Genomic DNA, 15683 nt, shown 5'->3' on the forward strand with positions numbered 1-15683 from the left:
ATCCACTGGCTCTCCCTTGTCCATTTAGGCAGCATCTCGGAAATTAATAACCAATCCACGTTTTGAGCTGAGACCCCTCTGCGTTTTGGGTGTTTGCTGGGTCTTTTTGTGGGTTATTTTGCGTTTCCTTGTTTTGTAGCTACCTGTAGGGAGACGAAGTTGAAAGTTGTACAAATACTTGAGATTAAACGTACTTTGAACTTGGCTGGAAGGGAAGAGGGAAGACGCCAGAATCAGTGCCCCTGATTCAATGTCCAGGATGAATGGGAACTTTGATTGTCCCCATTGACCCCGTACGTTCTCTCTCCGCCACCCTCCCGTCGAACAGGGGGCACAAAGGCTTGAAAACGCGTAGCGCCGAGCTCATGGACAGGTTCTATCGCCCTGTTATAAATGGTTTCTCGACCTTGTGTCTGCCTGCCACTTCTTTTCAGTAACTGTTGTACTTTGTTCCGCATTATTATTGCCTAATCGTGCACTGTGTAATGAGTGTAACCGTATGCAAGTTACTTGCTGTACCTCGGTACGTTTCAATAATAATAATCCTGTTTGGTGCTCAATCCGAGAACGCGTCAGTTTCAGCTGGACGGGTTCCCCTCCCGAGGAGCCCGCCTATTCGCACGATTATCGGTAGACACTGCATTTGGGTCGCCGCAGGTCATCAGCAGGGAATAATCAAAAGAAGCAAAACAGGGACCGAACTCGCCCCGGATATTCTCTCCCCCTCTCCCTCTGTAACTGTTGAATTTTATTTTGCATTGTACTGCCTCGATACACTGCGATTATAACGGTACGCAAGGCAAGTTGTTCACGGTACCTCGGAGTATACACGACAGTAATAAACTAATTCCAGTTAATGATTCCGTTCGGAGTTCAGCCAATAACATGCGCAAAGGTAAATTCCCATCTTCTACGTGACGGAGGTTGGGATGATTTCGGGTCTCCGTCTCCAACTGTGCATTCACCCTCGGGTCCCCTTCCCGAGGATAACGCCGGGTCGCCGCAAATCAGCGCCCACTGAATCGGACGAAGAGTAACACAGCGGAATCCGGTTTCGGACACTTTATTGCAGCATGTAAGCTGTACAACTTTTTAACTTTAAAAAGCGAACAACTCTGGTAACAAATGCTCATGATTCACCCAAAACTACCCGGATCGTTGGCTGATTGATAACAGACAGCTAATAAACGTCGACAAAACAAAATTATCAACCCTTTATCCGCTTTACCAGTTCCTTTAAGGAATGACCCCTTTAATTGTTTTACCACGTTAGAGATTTGAAACATAGTATCGGGTGCGGTTATTGGCTCCCTGTGTCTGTCATTAGTAAAGCCGGTTCTTATTGGTTCTTTCCACAGTTCGCGCATTCGATCACTAAACACAAACGCTCGACTTGTGATGTTAGAATGCAAACATCAATGAGGGATGAATATTGGGGCTGATCGGGAGGAGACTGTGAGTTTTAATAATAATTCTCATCCTAATGTTGAGTGACAGTCCCATCTGGGAGTTCACTGCGAGTCCCGCAGCAGTCTCATTTTAACCTTCAGTGCTGCTGGCCGACTGACAGTGACAATCCCACCCGAGTTGTTCAGAGTGAACTGCGATTACAAATCGCACCCTCACGTTCAGTGACAAGATCACCCAGAGGGTCGCATCCTGCAGAAACTCAGCGGTTCAGGCTGCATCTGCGTTGGGACATGGACAGTGGGTGTTTCCAGTCTAGACTCTTCCCTCCCTCCCCCCCCCCCCCCCAGAGATGCAGTCTGACCCCCAGAGTTTGTTATTTTTTTCGGATTCCTGTATCTACACTCTCTTGTGCCTCCATTCTAATGTTTGCTGTGCGTGTCGGTAATTAGTTTATTATAGTGACATGCACTGAGATACTGTGGGTAACTGCATGCCATCCATACAGATCATTTCAAAACGTGCATTAAGGACTTATGTTCATATTATTTTGTGATTGTATTGTGCTATCGTAACTATATGTGATGTGTGTGACTGTTAGGTACTGTGTTTTCCTCCCTGGCCCAGGAGGAGGATGTTTTGTTTAGCTGTATTCATGTGCATGATTGCATAGCAATTGAACTTCACCCAACAGAATGCAGAATATGGTGCTACGGTTACAGAGAAAGGCAGTGCAACTAGGTGCAAAGGTCATGATGAGGTAGATTGTCCGGTCAAGAGTTCATCTTACTGTACAAGAGGCCCATTCAAGTGGTTTAACAGATTTGCCCTTGAACCCAGCAGTGTATGAGTTCAAGCTTTTGTAGGGGCAGAAGATTTTTATGTGAAGATTTCTATGAAGGTTTTTGTGTTGGCGCGCGGCCTAGTGGATAAGACATTGGTCTAGTGATCCGAAGGTCACTGGTTCGAGCCTCAGCTGAGGCAGCGCGTTGTATCCTTGAGCAAGGCACTTAACAACACATTGCTTTGCGACGTCACTGGTGCCAAGCTGCATGGGTCCCAGTGCCCTTCCCTTGGACAACATCGGTGGCGTGGAGAGGGGAGACTTGCAGCTTGGGCAACTGCCGGTCTCCCATACAACCCTGCCCAGGCCTGTGCCCTGGAAACTCCAGGCGCAGATCCATGGTCTCATGAGACCGACGGATGCCTATAGGGGGAGAAGAGAGAATACGATGGATGGGTGGGGTCTTGGTTTATGCTGGTTGCTTTACTGAGGCTGGTTACCAATACCACTCTAATGTTCACTGTCTGAGTTACAGTACCGATCTCTGTCTTGATGTCCACTGTGTGAATTGCAGTCATGTTCCCCATTCTGCTGTTCATTGTAGACACTGTTCCCTCTAAGCTGTGCAGCCACACAGTAACTGTAATGCTCCCACGCCTTTATTGCCTTGCAGCGGGAACTTTCTTTTATATAATGTTAATGTAAAACATAATTAGCAATGGCGTATATCACGTTGATAAGAACATAGATTTCAAAATTATATTAACATTATATAAAAGAAAATTCCAGCTGCACAACAACAAAGGCTACTTGCGCGGGAGCGTTTCAGTAACTGCGTGGCCGCACACACCAGAGGGAACAGTGATTGTAGCTCAGAGGAATAATTCCCTCCAAAGCACCACTGTCGGGATTCTAACTTGCTTCTCAGAATCAGGTTAATATTACTGGCAAATGTCATAAAGTGTGTTGTTATGCAGCAGCTGTACATTGCAATACATTTGAAAAAACTGTAAATTACTATAAGTATATTTTTTTAAAAGCTAAATTAAGTAAGTTGAGCAAAAATAGGGAAAAAAGTAGTGAGGTAGTGTTCTTGGTTTCAGTGTCCATTCAGAAATCTAATGACAGAAGCTGTTCTTGAATCATTGAGTGTGTGTGCCTTCTGATACCTTCCCTTTGATGGTAGCAATGAGAAGAGGGCATGTGTTTGGTGATGGGGGTCCGGAACGATAGATATCCCCGTTTTGAGGCATGGCTCCTTGAAATAGTCCTGGATACTATGGGGACTAGTGCCCAAGATAGCAGTGGATGAATTTACAACTTTCTGCAGCTTACTTTGATCCTGTGCAGTGCCCCCACCCCATACCAGATGGTGATGCAGCCAGTTAGAATGCTTTCCATGGTACATCTGTAGAAATTTGTGAGTGTTTTTGGTGACATACCAAATCTCCTCAAACTCCTAATGGAATATAGCCGCTCTTGTGCCTTCTTTGTAACTGAATCGATATGTCCTCCTAGGTGATGTCAGCACATTTGTGCACCGGTTCATCTTCCAGTGATACATTCAATTCTGCTGCGTATCAAGAACGTCCCTCCAGCATCTCCAGATTCCTGCTCCACCTCGTATCCTCTGTCACCCCGAGGTTGGCCGGTATCACTGAATTTCTTTACGTATTGGCTGTACACCGTTACCTGGGAGAACCAGCCAGTGAAGGCAGTGGCGAGCTTCCCCCCAGCTACCTGTACGACGTGACTGTGACTGACGGCGCCTGTCGGGTGAAGGGTCACCTGTCGCCCGGGCTGAACCCGCTGGTGCAGCGGAACCGCCTGAGAGCGGGCTGCGGAGTCCGCCTGTCCCGCTGCAGCCTGGTGTATGACGAAAAGAGACTGGGATACTGCTTCCTGCAGATCGATGAGCTGGAGCTGGAGCCCGGTGCCGGGCAGCGTGCTTGCCAGCTGGACCCCAGTGCCCTCAGCGATGCCTCCCTCCATGACCTCACCACCAGTCAGAGGGGACGGGATCTGATGACCACCCTGCAGTCGAAAACCCCGCTGAGGGGTGGGCGGACCCACTATTTACCCTTGTGGAATAACACCGACCCGTATGGTGCAGAATGGAACTCCAAACAACCTCCTACCTCAGAGGTTCCCCTCCATGGTAAGTCTGACTTGTTCTAGAGTAACAGAGAAATACGGCCCAGTTATAGGCTGTTCGGCCCATCCAGTCCTTACTGACCATGGTGCACACCCAGACAGTTCCAATTCCCTAAGTTTGGCCCCTACCCCTCCTGCCTTTCCTCTGCATGTACCTCTCCAAGTGCTTCTTAAATGACACTCTTGTACCTATGGCATGGCAACATGATGGCTAGTGTAACACTTTATAGCAGCAGTCGTGGAGATTCGAATCCCGCCATTGGCTGTAAGAAGTCTGTACATTTTTCCCGTGACCACGCGGGTTTCCTCTGGGTGCCCCGGTTTCCTCCTACATTCCAAAAATGTAAATGATAGTAAGGGTTCATAAGTTGAGGGCATCTACGTTGGCACTGGCTGCATGGCGACACTTGTAGACGCACCCCATCACATCCTCAGACCCCACTGATCGTTGTCGCAAATGACACATTTCACTGCATGTTTCGATGTGCATGTGACAAATAAATCTTTCATTAACTTTATTAACACATTCCATATACTCACTGCCCTCTCTGTGAAAAGGTGCTCCTCAGTTCTTTCTTAAATCTTTCCCCACTGACTCTAAATCTCTGCCCGCTAGCTTTGGACTACCCTGGGAAAAAGACTATTACATAAGAACATAAGAGATAGGAGCAGGAGTAGGCCAATCGGCCCCTCAAGCCTGCTCCGCCATTCAACAAGATCATGGCTGATCCAATCTTAACTCTAGTTTTCACCGAATCCCACAAGGCAACAGTGCCAACCAACAGGGCACCATGCCGCCCATTTTATTTTATTATTCATCCCGCCCAAACCCATGTGATCACCCAGGGGAAAAAAAACCGAGTTGCCAATTGAGGAGAAAAAATCTGGAAAATTCCTCTCCGACCCATCCAGGCTATCGAAAACTGGTCCAGGAGATCACATGGCTGATCTAAACCTAGCCTCATGTCCACTTACCTGCTCGCTCACCGTATCCCCTAATGCCATTTTTATCCAGGAAAATGTCTATCTCCGTTTTGAATTTATTGAGTGTAGTAGCTTCCACAGCTCTCTGGGGCAGTAAATTCCACAGCCCCACTACCCTCTGAGTGAAGAAATTTCTCCGCATCTCAGTCCTGGAACGGCATCCCCTTATTTTGAGATTATGCCCCCTAGTCCTAGTTTCACCCATCATTGGGAACATTCTCCCCGCATCCACCCGATCAAGCCCCTTCACAATCTTATATGTTTCAATAAGATCGCCTCTCATTCTTCGGAACTCCAATGAGTAGAGTCCCAATCTACTCAACCTCTCATCATACATCAACCCACCCATCCCCGGAATTAACCTAGTGAACCTTCTCTGCACTGCCTCGAGAGCCAGTATGTCCTTTCTTAAATATGGACACCAGAACTGCACGCAGTACTCCAGGTGTGGTCTCACCAATACCCGGTACAACTGCAGTAAGACCTCCCTGTTCTTATACTCCATCCCCCTAGCAATAAAAGCCAGCATTCCATTGGCCTTCTTGACCACCTGCTGCACTTGCATACTAACTTTTTGTGTTTCCTGCACCAGGACCCCCAGATCCCTTTGCACAGAAGCACTTTCCAGTTTCTCTCCATTTAGATAATAACTTGCTCTATTATTTTTCCTGCCAAAGTGCAAGACCTCACACTTGTCAGTATTATATTTCATCTGCCAAATGTCTGCCCAATCACTCAGCCTATCTATGTCCCCCTGCAGGGTTTCAATGTCCTCCGCACTCATTACACTCCCTCCCATCTTTGTGTCATCAGCAAACTTCGATACGTTGCACTTAGTCCCTTTCTCCAAATCATCAATATAGATTGTAAAGAGTTGGGGTCCCAACACCGACCCCTGCGGAACACCACTAGTCACCAACTGCCAGTCTGAGAATAAACCATTTATCCCAACTCTCTGTTTTCTGTTAGAAAGCCAATCCTCCACCCATGCCAGAATATTATCCCCAATCCCATGATTTTTTACTTTAAGTAATCTTTGGTGTGGCACCTTGTCAAATGCCTTTTGGAAGTCCAAATACACCACATCCACTGGTTCCCCTTTATCTACCCTATATGTTATGTCCTCAAAGAACTCCAACAAATTTATCAAACATGACTTCCCTTTTGTAAAGCCATGCTGACTTTGTCCTATTAAGCTATGTTTATCCAAATGCCCTGTTACTGTTTCCTTAATTAACAATTCCAACATTTTGCCAACCACAGATGTTAGGCTAACTGGCCTATAATTCCCAACTTTCTGTCTATTGCCCTTTTTAAATAAAGGAGTTACATTAGCATTTTTCCAATCTGCCACCCGCCTTATCTCATAATTTTATTCACTTCCATAAGGTCCCCTCTTATTCTCCCATATTCCAAGGAATAAGACACCAGCCTGGCCATCTCCCTCCAAATAACACAGGCTCTCTACTCCGGACAACCTCCTTGGAAATTTGTTGCTCTGTGTTCTACTTATCTCCATCCAGAAAATTTGTGTATTTTCCCCAGCATTATTTTGGTCATTCAGCTGACAATTTGCACTTCTCTCTCTGTGAAAGTTGTTGCTGGAGGTTGCTCATCATCACCTGGCACTGGGCTCCCTCCCAGTATAGACAGCATCTCACAGGGTCTCTAATGGAAATTAGAGAGAGAGGGATAGAAAGAATGAATTTTGGCCCACCAATTCCGCACTGGCCATCAAGCTCCCTTTTCATTAATTCCTTACTAATCAACCCTACCCTCCCTCGTTTCCTCATTCTGGTTAATCCTTCACTGCTTCTCTTCTCATCACCAGGCCATCTCTTCCCTCCGTTTCCTCTCCTTCACTTTCTTCCATGGGGCACTGCCCTCTCCTATCAGATTTCTTCTTCTTCAGCCCTTTATCTCTTCCACCTATCCCCTCCTAGCTTCTTACTTCATCCTATCTTCCCCTTGCACCTGCATTCACCAATCACCTGCCAGCTTGTACTCCTGTTCCCCCCCCCACTTTCTTATTCTAGCTTCTTTCCCCTTCCTTTCCAGTCCTGATGAAAGCTGTCTTCTCAAAACATCGACTGTTCTTCTCCATAGATGCTGCCCGACTTCTTCAGTTCCTCCAGCATTTTGTGAAAAGGGGAATGGAGTTATGACTAACCTGGAGCACCTGAGTTCAATCCTCAGAAATAATCCTGAGCTGTCAGCTACCCACCGTCCCACGCTCACACTGACCTGTATGTGTCTGCCTGTGTTGTTATAATGAGGTCCAAAGCAAGTTTAACAGCATCACCTCATCCTCCTTCTGGGCAACCTTCCACATACTATGAAGTTTTCCATTTTGAGTTAACTCTTTATGTCTACATCAGAACTGACCATTTCTGACCCTTATCATTTTGGTTGTAATTTTCCTTATCTCATGGTCTTTAAGGTTGTCATAGCCAGTGGAGGTAGTTGGGGATAAGGTTTCACTGCCTATTAAATGCCCCCAGCAGCCTGCACCTCAAATAGCCCCTCACAACCAGGTTCAGCTCCTGACCTTCATGTGTGACCTAGCTATTATGCTGATAAGAGAAAGGGCAAAGGCGGGTTAGTAGTGCCTTAAAACCAGTCTCTTCGGGCAGATGGGGCTCATCAGCAGCTCACCGAGGGGAAGGAAAACTCGGATCTCAAACCTCCACTGCCTTGCAGCTATACCCACTCATGGGAAAGGCTTCGGGAATAATCTGCAATTAGAGTCCCTAAGGTAGTCCTACATTGAATTCAACACTGACTGACAACTCCTGTGATACCTCTGGGGCCAAACTGCATCGGTCTCTACCGTTCCTTTGGAGAGGAGAAGCTTGATGCATGGGTAATAGCTTGCTCTATGTATCATACTGCCCTGGCCTGAGTATCATGTAGACAGCTAGGACACAACATCAGTAGTTGACCCCAACCAACAGAGGGCCTCATTATCTTTATCTAGCCTGCCTGGTGTGTCCCTCAGCCTCTCTAGTAAGAACAGATTACACAGAATTAGAATTATCATGTGCTTGTTACTGGTGACTCCGACTGCCCCTAGTAACCTAACCAGTCTGGCCCTATTGGAGGTGCTCCCTTTATTTCCTCCATCCGTCTCCCATCTTCTCTGCTACTTAAAACTAGCTTGTTTTTCCTGGGCAACAGGAAAATGCTAGAGGAACTCAGCAGGTCTGGCAGCATCCATGGGAATGAATAGATGGTCGATTGCCATGATCAGGCCGTTCTCAGGCTGGAGAAGCAACAACTCATATTCAGTCTGGGTAGCCTCCAACCTGGTGGCAGGAGCATCAATTTCTCTTAACTTCCGGTAATTTTTACCCCCCTTCCTTCCCTCTTCTTCCATTCTCCACTCTTACTCCCCTATTACCTCTTCTTTTCTCAGCTCACCTCCATTTGATGCCCCTCCCTCCTTCCTCCCATGCTCCACGTCCTCTCCTATCAGATTCCTCCTTCTTCAGCCCTTTACCTTTTCCACCTATCACCTCCTAGCTTCTGACTTCATCCCACCCCTTCCTTCACCCACTGACCTTCCCCCTCACCTGGCATCACCTATCACCCTCCAGCTTGTATTGCTTCACCTCCCCCCACCTTTCCAATCCTGATGAAGGACCTTGGCCTGAAATCCCCACTGTTTATTCACCTCCATATTTGCTGAGTTCCTTCAGGATTTTGTTATGTGTGTTACTCTGGTATTCCAGCATCTATAGAATCTCTTGTGCTCTTGTTATCTCCCTTTCCCAGTTCTGGCGATGGCTCCTGAACCTGAAGTGTGAACTGTTCCTTTTCCCTCAGATCCCGTCTGACTTCCTGAGTGTTTCCAGCATTTTCTGTTATTCTTTCAGACTTCCAGCACTTGTAGTTCTTTGATTTTTCATCTCCCACAATAATCTGGCTCATAGCTTTCTCAAGCTTCCCAAACTCATGCTGACTGTCTCTGTTCAATGATATTCAGCTGGATGGGTTGGAGGGGGTTTGGTGTGGGTGGAGATCTCATTGAATTCTTTCAGAAGTTGGCCTGGATAGAGTTCCCGTCAGTAGGAGACAGCCTCAGAATAAAGCAGGGGTTCCCAATTTTTTTTTTTGCCAATGACCCCTGCCATTAATTGAGAGGTCTGTGGACCCCAGGTTGGAAACCCCTGGAATAAAGGGAGATCCCTTTAGAACAGATGAGGAATTTCTTCAGTGAAGGCAGTGAATCTGTGGAATTTGTTGCCACAGAGGGCAGTGAAGACCAAGTCATTGGACGTACTTGAGGCAAATCTCAACAGGTTCTTGATTGGTAAAGGAGTTAAGGGTTATAAGAAAAGGCAAGAGAATTAGGGGTTCAAAAAAAATTAGCCTATGATTAAATGGCAAAGCGGATTCATGGGACCAATAGCCTAATTCTGCTCCTATATCTTATGATCTGCTGTTTGTCCAGGTAATCGTGAATTTGATCATTTAGAAACACTTCAAAGCAGGTTACTAGAAATTCAGTTTATTTTTATCAAAATGGATTGATACTTTATTTCCCTTATTCGCCGGCAGGTTGCAGACTCGTCTCTCTCCAACACTTGGCCAGGACTTGGAGGATGCGATTCGAGTTTCCCCACCTTCTGGTCCGCGTGATGTACAAGTCCCGGTTGCGCTATTACGGACGCCCTGGCACCAAGGTGGACGTTCCGTATCAGGTTCGTAACCTCGGAAGCGTTCCCTCCCTAACTGCTGGTGCCGTGCAGAATGATGCTGCCTATTTCTCAGTGCCAATTGGGGCTGAAGATAGAATCATTGAGAGAGAGAGAGAGACACACACACACACAAACCCAACTGGTCCATGCCAAATAAGGTTCCCATAACTTCCATTTTGTTTGCCCATCTCTCTCCAAACCTGTAAACAGAAATTATTTAAAGTGAAGATGCTTTCAAAAATAATGAAGTGAAAGTTTCCATATTTCAAAAAAAAAAATTTAAAGAGCAGTAAACAGGAAAAGAAAGCTAAATCCAGTCGGTATTAGTTGTGACCACCCTTTGCCTTTAAACCTGCATCAATAATCTTAGGTACGCTGTCGTGCAGTTTTATAAGAAAATCGACTGGTGGGTTGTCCCAAGCCTGTTGGAGAACTTCGCACATTTCTTCTGCAGACTTTGGCTGCCTCAGTTGCTTCTGTCTCTCCAGGTAATCCCAGACAGCCTCAATGATGTTGAGATCAGGGCTCTCTGGAGGCCATACCATCTGAAACCATATAAAAGAATTCTCGGATGCTTAATACTTTTGCTCAGTAATGTAGCTGTCAAGTCTATGAACATTACCTCATAATTCCTCTTTCTCTTACATTGTTTATTTTATAATTTTCTGTCTTTTCACTATGCCCAAACACAACAAATTTCACGTCATATAAAACTGATTCAAGATTCTTGCCTCAAGCACTTCTTCTGGCAGCTCCTTCCATGTAATTTTTGTTTTAGAGATACAGCAGGGTTACAGGCCCTTCCGGCTCAGCGAGTCCACGCCATCCACTTACACGCATGTGACCAAGTAACTTACTGACCCATACGTCTTTGGCATGTGGGAGCAAACCAGAGCACCTGGAGGAAACCTACGTGGTCACAAGGAGGACATAGAAACTCCGAATGGAACCCAGCTGTTGGCGCTGAAATAGCGCTGCACTAACTGCTGTGCACCCGTTCCGCCCACAGTATAACAAAGTGCTGGAGGAACTCAGCAGGCCAGGCAGCATCTATGGAAGAGAGTGAACAGTCGACGTTTCGGGCTGAGACCCTTCATCAGGACCTTTCACCTCATAGATGGACCAACCTGAGTGGAGAAAAATGGCTATTAAACCTGTCCCCTCTAAATGTAACCTAGGTCCTCAATTCTTGATTTTCCCCAACCCTGGAAAAAAAGACTGTTTGCTTTGGACCTATCAAAGTACTTAATACAACCTTGACATTCATCATCTCACAGATAGCCATGAAACAAAGAACCCCCAATAGAATCCATTAAAAACAAAAGACCATCCAAACACCCAGTGTGCAGAGAGAGAGAGAGAGAGAGAGAGAGAAATCAATGTCCCTCATGAATTTATACATTTCTATATTACTCCTCATTCTGCTACTCTGCATGAATAAAGCTGAAACTTACTCGGTCTCTCACTATAACTCAGTCCCTCAAGTTCCAAACACAAGCTCATAAATCTCCTCTGCAATCCTTCCAGTTTAGTGGCTTCTTTCCTACAGCAGAGTGTCCAAAACTGAACACTATGTTCAGTTCCAAATGTGGCTTCATCAATGCCTTGTACATCCCCAACCTCTATACTCTGTGCCCTAAGGCCAGCATGCCAAAAGCCATCTTCACTACCCTGTCTACCTGTGATGCCACATTGAGGGAACTGTGTATTTGTACTCCGCCCCTCTGTTAAACAACACTCCCCTGGGCCCAGCGTTTCTCTGTGGAAGATCTATCCTCACTGGTCTTCTCAAAAGGTTATCTAAATTAAACTCCCTGGCCAATTTATTCAGCTGATCAAGATCCTTTTGTGTTTCCCTCACTAAACAAAAACCTATCGACCTCTGCTTTAATTATACCCAATGAGTTGGCTTCCACAGCCGTCTGTGGCAATGAATTCCGCAGGTTCACCTCCCTCTGGCTAAAGAAATCCCTCCTCATCTCTGTTCTAAATGGATGTTCCTCGATTCTGAGGCTGTGCCCTCTGATTCTAGACTCCCTCTTTCCCCACAACCCCACAATTATTTTTTTTTAATTTCCAAGAAATTATTCACTTCCAATTTGATGAAATCTCTTTCCATCATATTTTCAGGAAGTGTATAATTACTCACTGTGTAAGAAACAAATTTCCACCCAAACACTTCACGATATCCAGTACTTTTAGAACACAAGACATAGGAACAGAATTAGGCTATTCATCCCATCAGGTCTGCTCTGCCAATCATTCATGGCTGATTTATTTCCCCTCTAAACTCTATTCTTTTGCCTTCTCCCTGTAACCTTTAATACTCTTATTGATTCTGTATCTACCAACCTCCACTTTAAATATACCCAATGACTTGGCCTCCACAGACATCTGTGGCTATGAATTCCACAGATTTACTATATATAGCTAAAGAAATTCCATCTAATTTCTATTCTAAAGGGACGTCCTGCTATTTTAAGGCTGTGCTCTCTGTTCTGGACTCCCCCACTACTGGAAACATCCTTTTCACCTCCACCCGATCTTGGCCTTTCAGTATTCAAATGGTTTCAATGAGATTCCCTCTTATTCTAAACTCCCGCGAGCACAGGCCCAGAGCCATCAAATGCTAGGGCAGGCTATGGTCTAGGTGTGGGTCAATGGGACTTGGCAAGGTAACAGTCCTGCATGGATAAGATGGGACGAAGGGCCTGATTCTGTGCTGTAGTGCTCTATAACTCTAATGCAGGGTTCCCAGACTGGGGGCTACAGACTACTCAGTTAATGGTAGGTCTCCATGGAAACCGTTGCTCGAATGGAATGGAATTTCCAAACCAGAACATGAAGTGATCCTACTACATTGTGACACATTTACTACAAACAACCAGGGAAGAGTTTTATACAATCAAAGAAATTTACCACAGGGAATGAGGCCAATCGACCCACTGTTCCTGAGCTCCATGATAGAAAGATTCTTGGTCTATTCCCACCTTTCAACTCTTGGCCACATACCTCTTCAAGGACATACCTCTAAGAGCTTTCCTGTCTTGAGTCAGTGAGTTCCACACACTCTCTTCACCCGGGTGAAAGTATTCCGTACGAGCTCTCTGCTAATATTTTTCAAATGACTACACGTTCAAATTTATTGTCATGGGCATTCAAACCCAGGGTGTAAATACCATGAAATGGGCAGCATGGTAGTGTAGCAGGTAGCCTAACGCCCTACAGTGTTGGCGATCGGAAGATGGGGTATCAATTCCTGCTGCTGTCTGTAAGGAGGTTGTGTCTTCTTCTCTGCTTTCCTTCCACGTTCCAAAGGCACACAGATCAGGGTTCAGAAGCTGTGGTAAGCCACCTTGATGTCGAAAGCATGGCAACACTTGCAGACTGCCCCATTAATAGACGATAGACAATAGGTGCAGAAGTAGACCATTCGGCCCTTTGAGCCTGCACCGCCATTCTGAGATCATGGCTGATCATCTACTATCAATACCCGGTTCCTGCCTTGTCCCCATATCCCTTGATTCCCCTATCCATAAGATACCTATCTAGCTCCTTCTTGAAAGCATCCAGAGAATTGGCCTCCACTGCCTTCTGAGGCAGCGCATTCCAGATCCCCACAACTCTGAGAGAAGAAGTTTTTCCTTAACTCTGTCCTAAATGACCTACCCCTTATTCTCAAACCATGCCCTCTGGTACTAGACTCTCCCAGCATCTGGAACATATTTCCTGCCTCTATCTTGTCCAATCCCTTAATAATCTTATATGTTTCAATCAGATCCCCTCTCAATCTCCTTAATTCCAGCGTGTACAAGCCCAGTCTCTCGAACCTCTCTGCGTAAGACAGTCCGGACATCCCAGGAATTAACCTCGTGAATCTACGCTGCATTTCCTCTATAGCCAGGATGTCCTTCCTTAACTCTGGAGACCAAATCCTCAGATTGTCGGTCATTGATGCGAACAGCGTGTTTTGATGTACATGTGGCAAATAAAGCGAATATCTTAAAAGAACATACACTGTTTGCAGCAGGATCACGGTGCATTATTAATGTAAATGAGTACAATCTGGATTTAACATTTAGTACATAACTTGTGTAATAAAATAAAGAATAATGTGTAAATTTTCTGCAAGTTTAACAGATATTGTCATTAGTGCAAGTTTAAAGAATGACGTCTTCAGTGCAAATTGGGGTGGAATAAAGAGAATTATGTAGTATTAGGGTTTTTCAGGTTTATTGAAGAACCTGATAGCAGTGGGAAAGCTGTTTTTGAACCTTGAGATGTGGGTCTTCGGGCATCGGCCCCTCCTGTCCCATGGCAGCAAGGAGAAGATGGTATGGACTAGGTGGTGGGAGTCCTTTAATGATAGACATCGCATTCCAGAGATATTGCTTCATGTGCTCAATTGGAGAGAGGGGTGCTGTAAATCTATACCCCCGGATTTAGATTTCCTCAGGTAAAAAAGAAACACATTCAGTGACGACTTTACTAGATACAGGAGTGGAGCCCGATGAGGTCTACTGTTGTAATCCATCCACTTCAAGGTTCAACGTGTTGTGTGCTCAGGTGCTTTTTTGGAAAGCACTGTTTTAACACATGGTCATTTGAGTTACTGTCGTCTTCCTTCAGGCTTAAACTAGCCTGGCATTCTCATCTGACTTCTCTCATTAACAAGGCATCTTTGCCCACAGAACTGCTGCTCACTGAATGTTGTTTTTAATTTTTCACACCATTCTCTGTAAACTAGATACTGTTGTGTGTAAAAATCCCAAGAGATCAGCAGTTTCGGAGATACTCAAACCACCCCATCAGACACCAACTATCATTCCATGGTCAAAGTCACTTAGATCACATTTCTTCCTCATTCTGATGTTTGAGCTGATCAACAATTGAACCTCTTGACCATGTCTGCTTGCTTTTATGCATTGAGTTGCTGCCACGTGATTGGCTAATTAGATTGTCTGATTTTGGAATCTCATGTGGATAGGGTGGTGAAGAAAGCTTTTGGTATGCTGGCCTTTATAAATCAGAGCATTGAGTATAGGAGTTGGGATGTAATGTTAAAATTGTACAAGGCATTGGTGAGGCCAAATTTGGAGTATTGTGTACAGTTCTAGTCACCGAATTATAGGAAAGATGTCAACAAGATAGAGAGAGTACAAGATGGAAGAGGTCAATACTCCCCAATGCCATTAGGCTTTACAATTCTACCGCCAGGACTTAAGAACTTTTTAAAAGCTATTATTAATGCTTTTTGAGATAGTGATTTAGATGCATATCATTTTTTTTTACTGAGTTAAGTATTGTATGTAATTAGTTTTGCTACAACAAGTGTATGGGACATTGGAAAAAAAGTTGAATTTCCCCATGGGGATGAATAAAGTATCTATCTATCTATCTATCTATCTATCTATCTATCAGAGGAGATCTACTAGAATGTTACCTGGGTTTCAGCACCTAAGTTACAGAGAAAGGTTGAACAAGTCTTTATTATTTGGAGCGTCGAAAGTTGAGGGGGGACTTGATAGAGGTATTTAAAATTATGAGGGAGATAGATAGAGTTGACATGAATAGGCTTTTTCCTTTGAGAGTAGGGGAGATTCAAACAAGAGGATATGAGTTGAGAGTTAAGGGGCAAAAGTTTAAGGGTAACA

General features: G+C 45.1%; 1 protein-coding gene across 2 annotated transcripts in view; it reads left to right on the plus strand.

Moving 5' to 3' along the window:
- The first annotated feature begins 1059 nt into the window (after positions 1-1059).
- radx (RPA1 related single stranded DNA binding protein) overlaps positions 1060-15683 on the plus strand; it is a 74875-nt gene continuing 60251 nt past the window's right edge. The window contains exons 1-4 of one of the 2 annotated variants that reach the window (XM_073057809.1): positions 1060-1075; positions 1359-1455; positions 3710-4349; positions 9890-10032. In XM_073057809.1, the coding sequence (XP_072913910.1) occupies positions 1426-1455; positions 3710-4349; positions 9890-10032 (813 nt within the window). In that variant the 5' untranslated portion in view covers positions 1060-1075; positions 1359-1425. Of the gene's footprint in view, positions 1076-1358; positions 1456-1626; positions 1708-3709; positions 4350-9889; positions 10033-15683 lie in introns of those variants that run through there. The other variant, XM_073057810.1, reaches the window with a different exon arrangement.

Source organism: Hemitrygon akajei, chromosome 10 (genome assembly GCF_048418815.1).
Source record: "Hemitrygon akajei chromosome 10, sHemAka1.3, whole genome shotgun sequence".
Taxonomy (NCBI): domain Eukaryota; kingdom Metazoa; phylum Chordata; class Chondrichthyes; order Myliobatiformes; family Dasyatidae; genus Hemitrygon; species Hemitrygon akajei.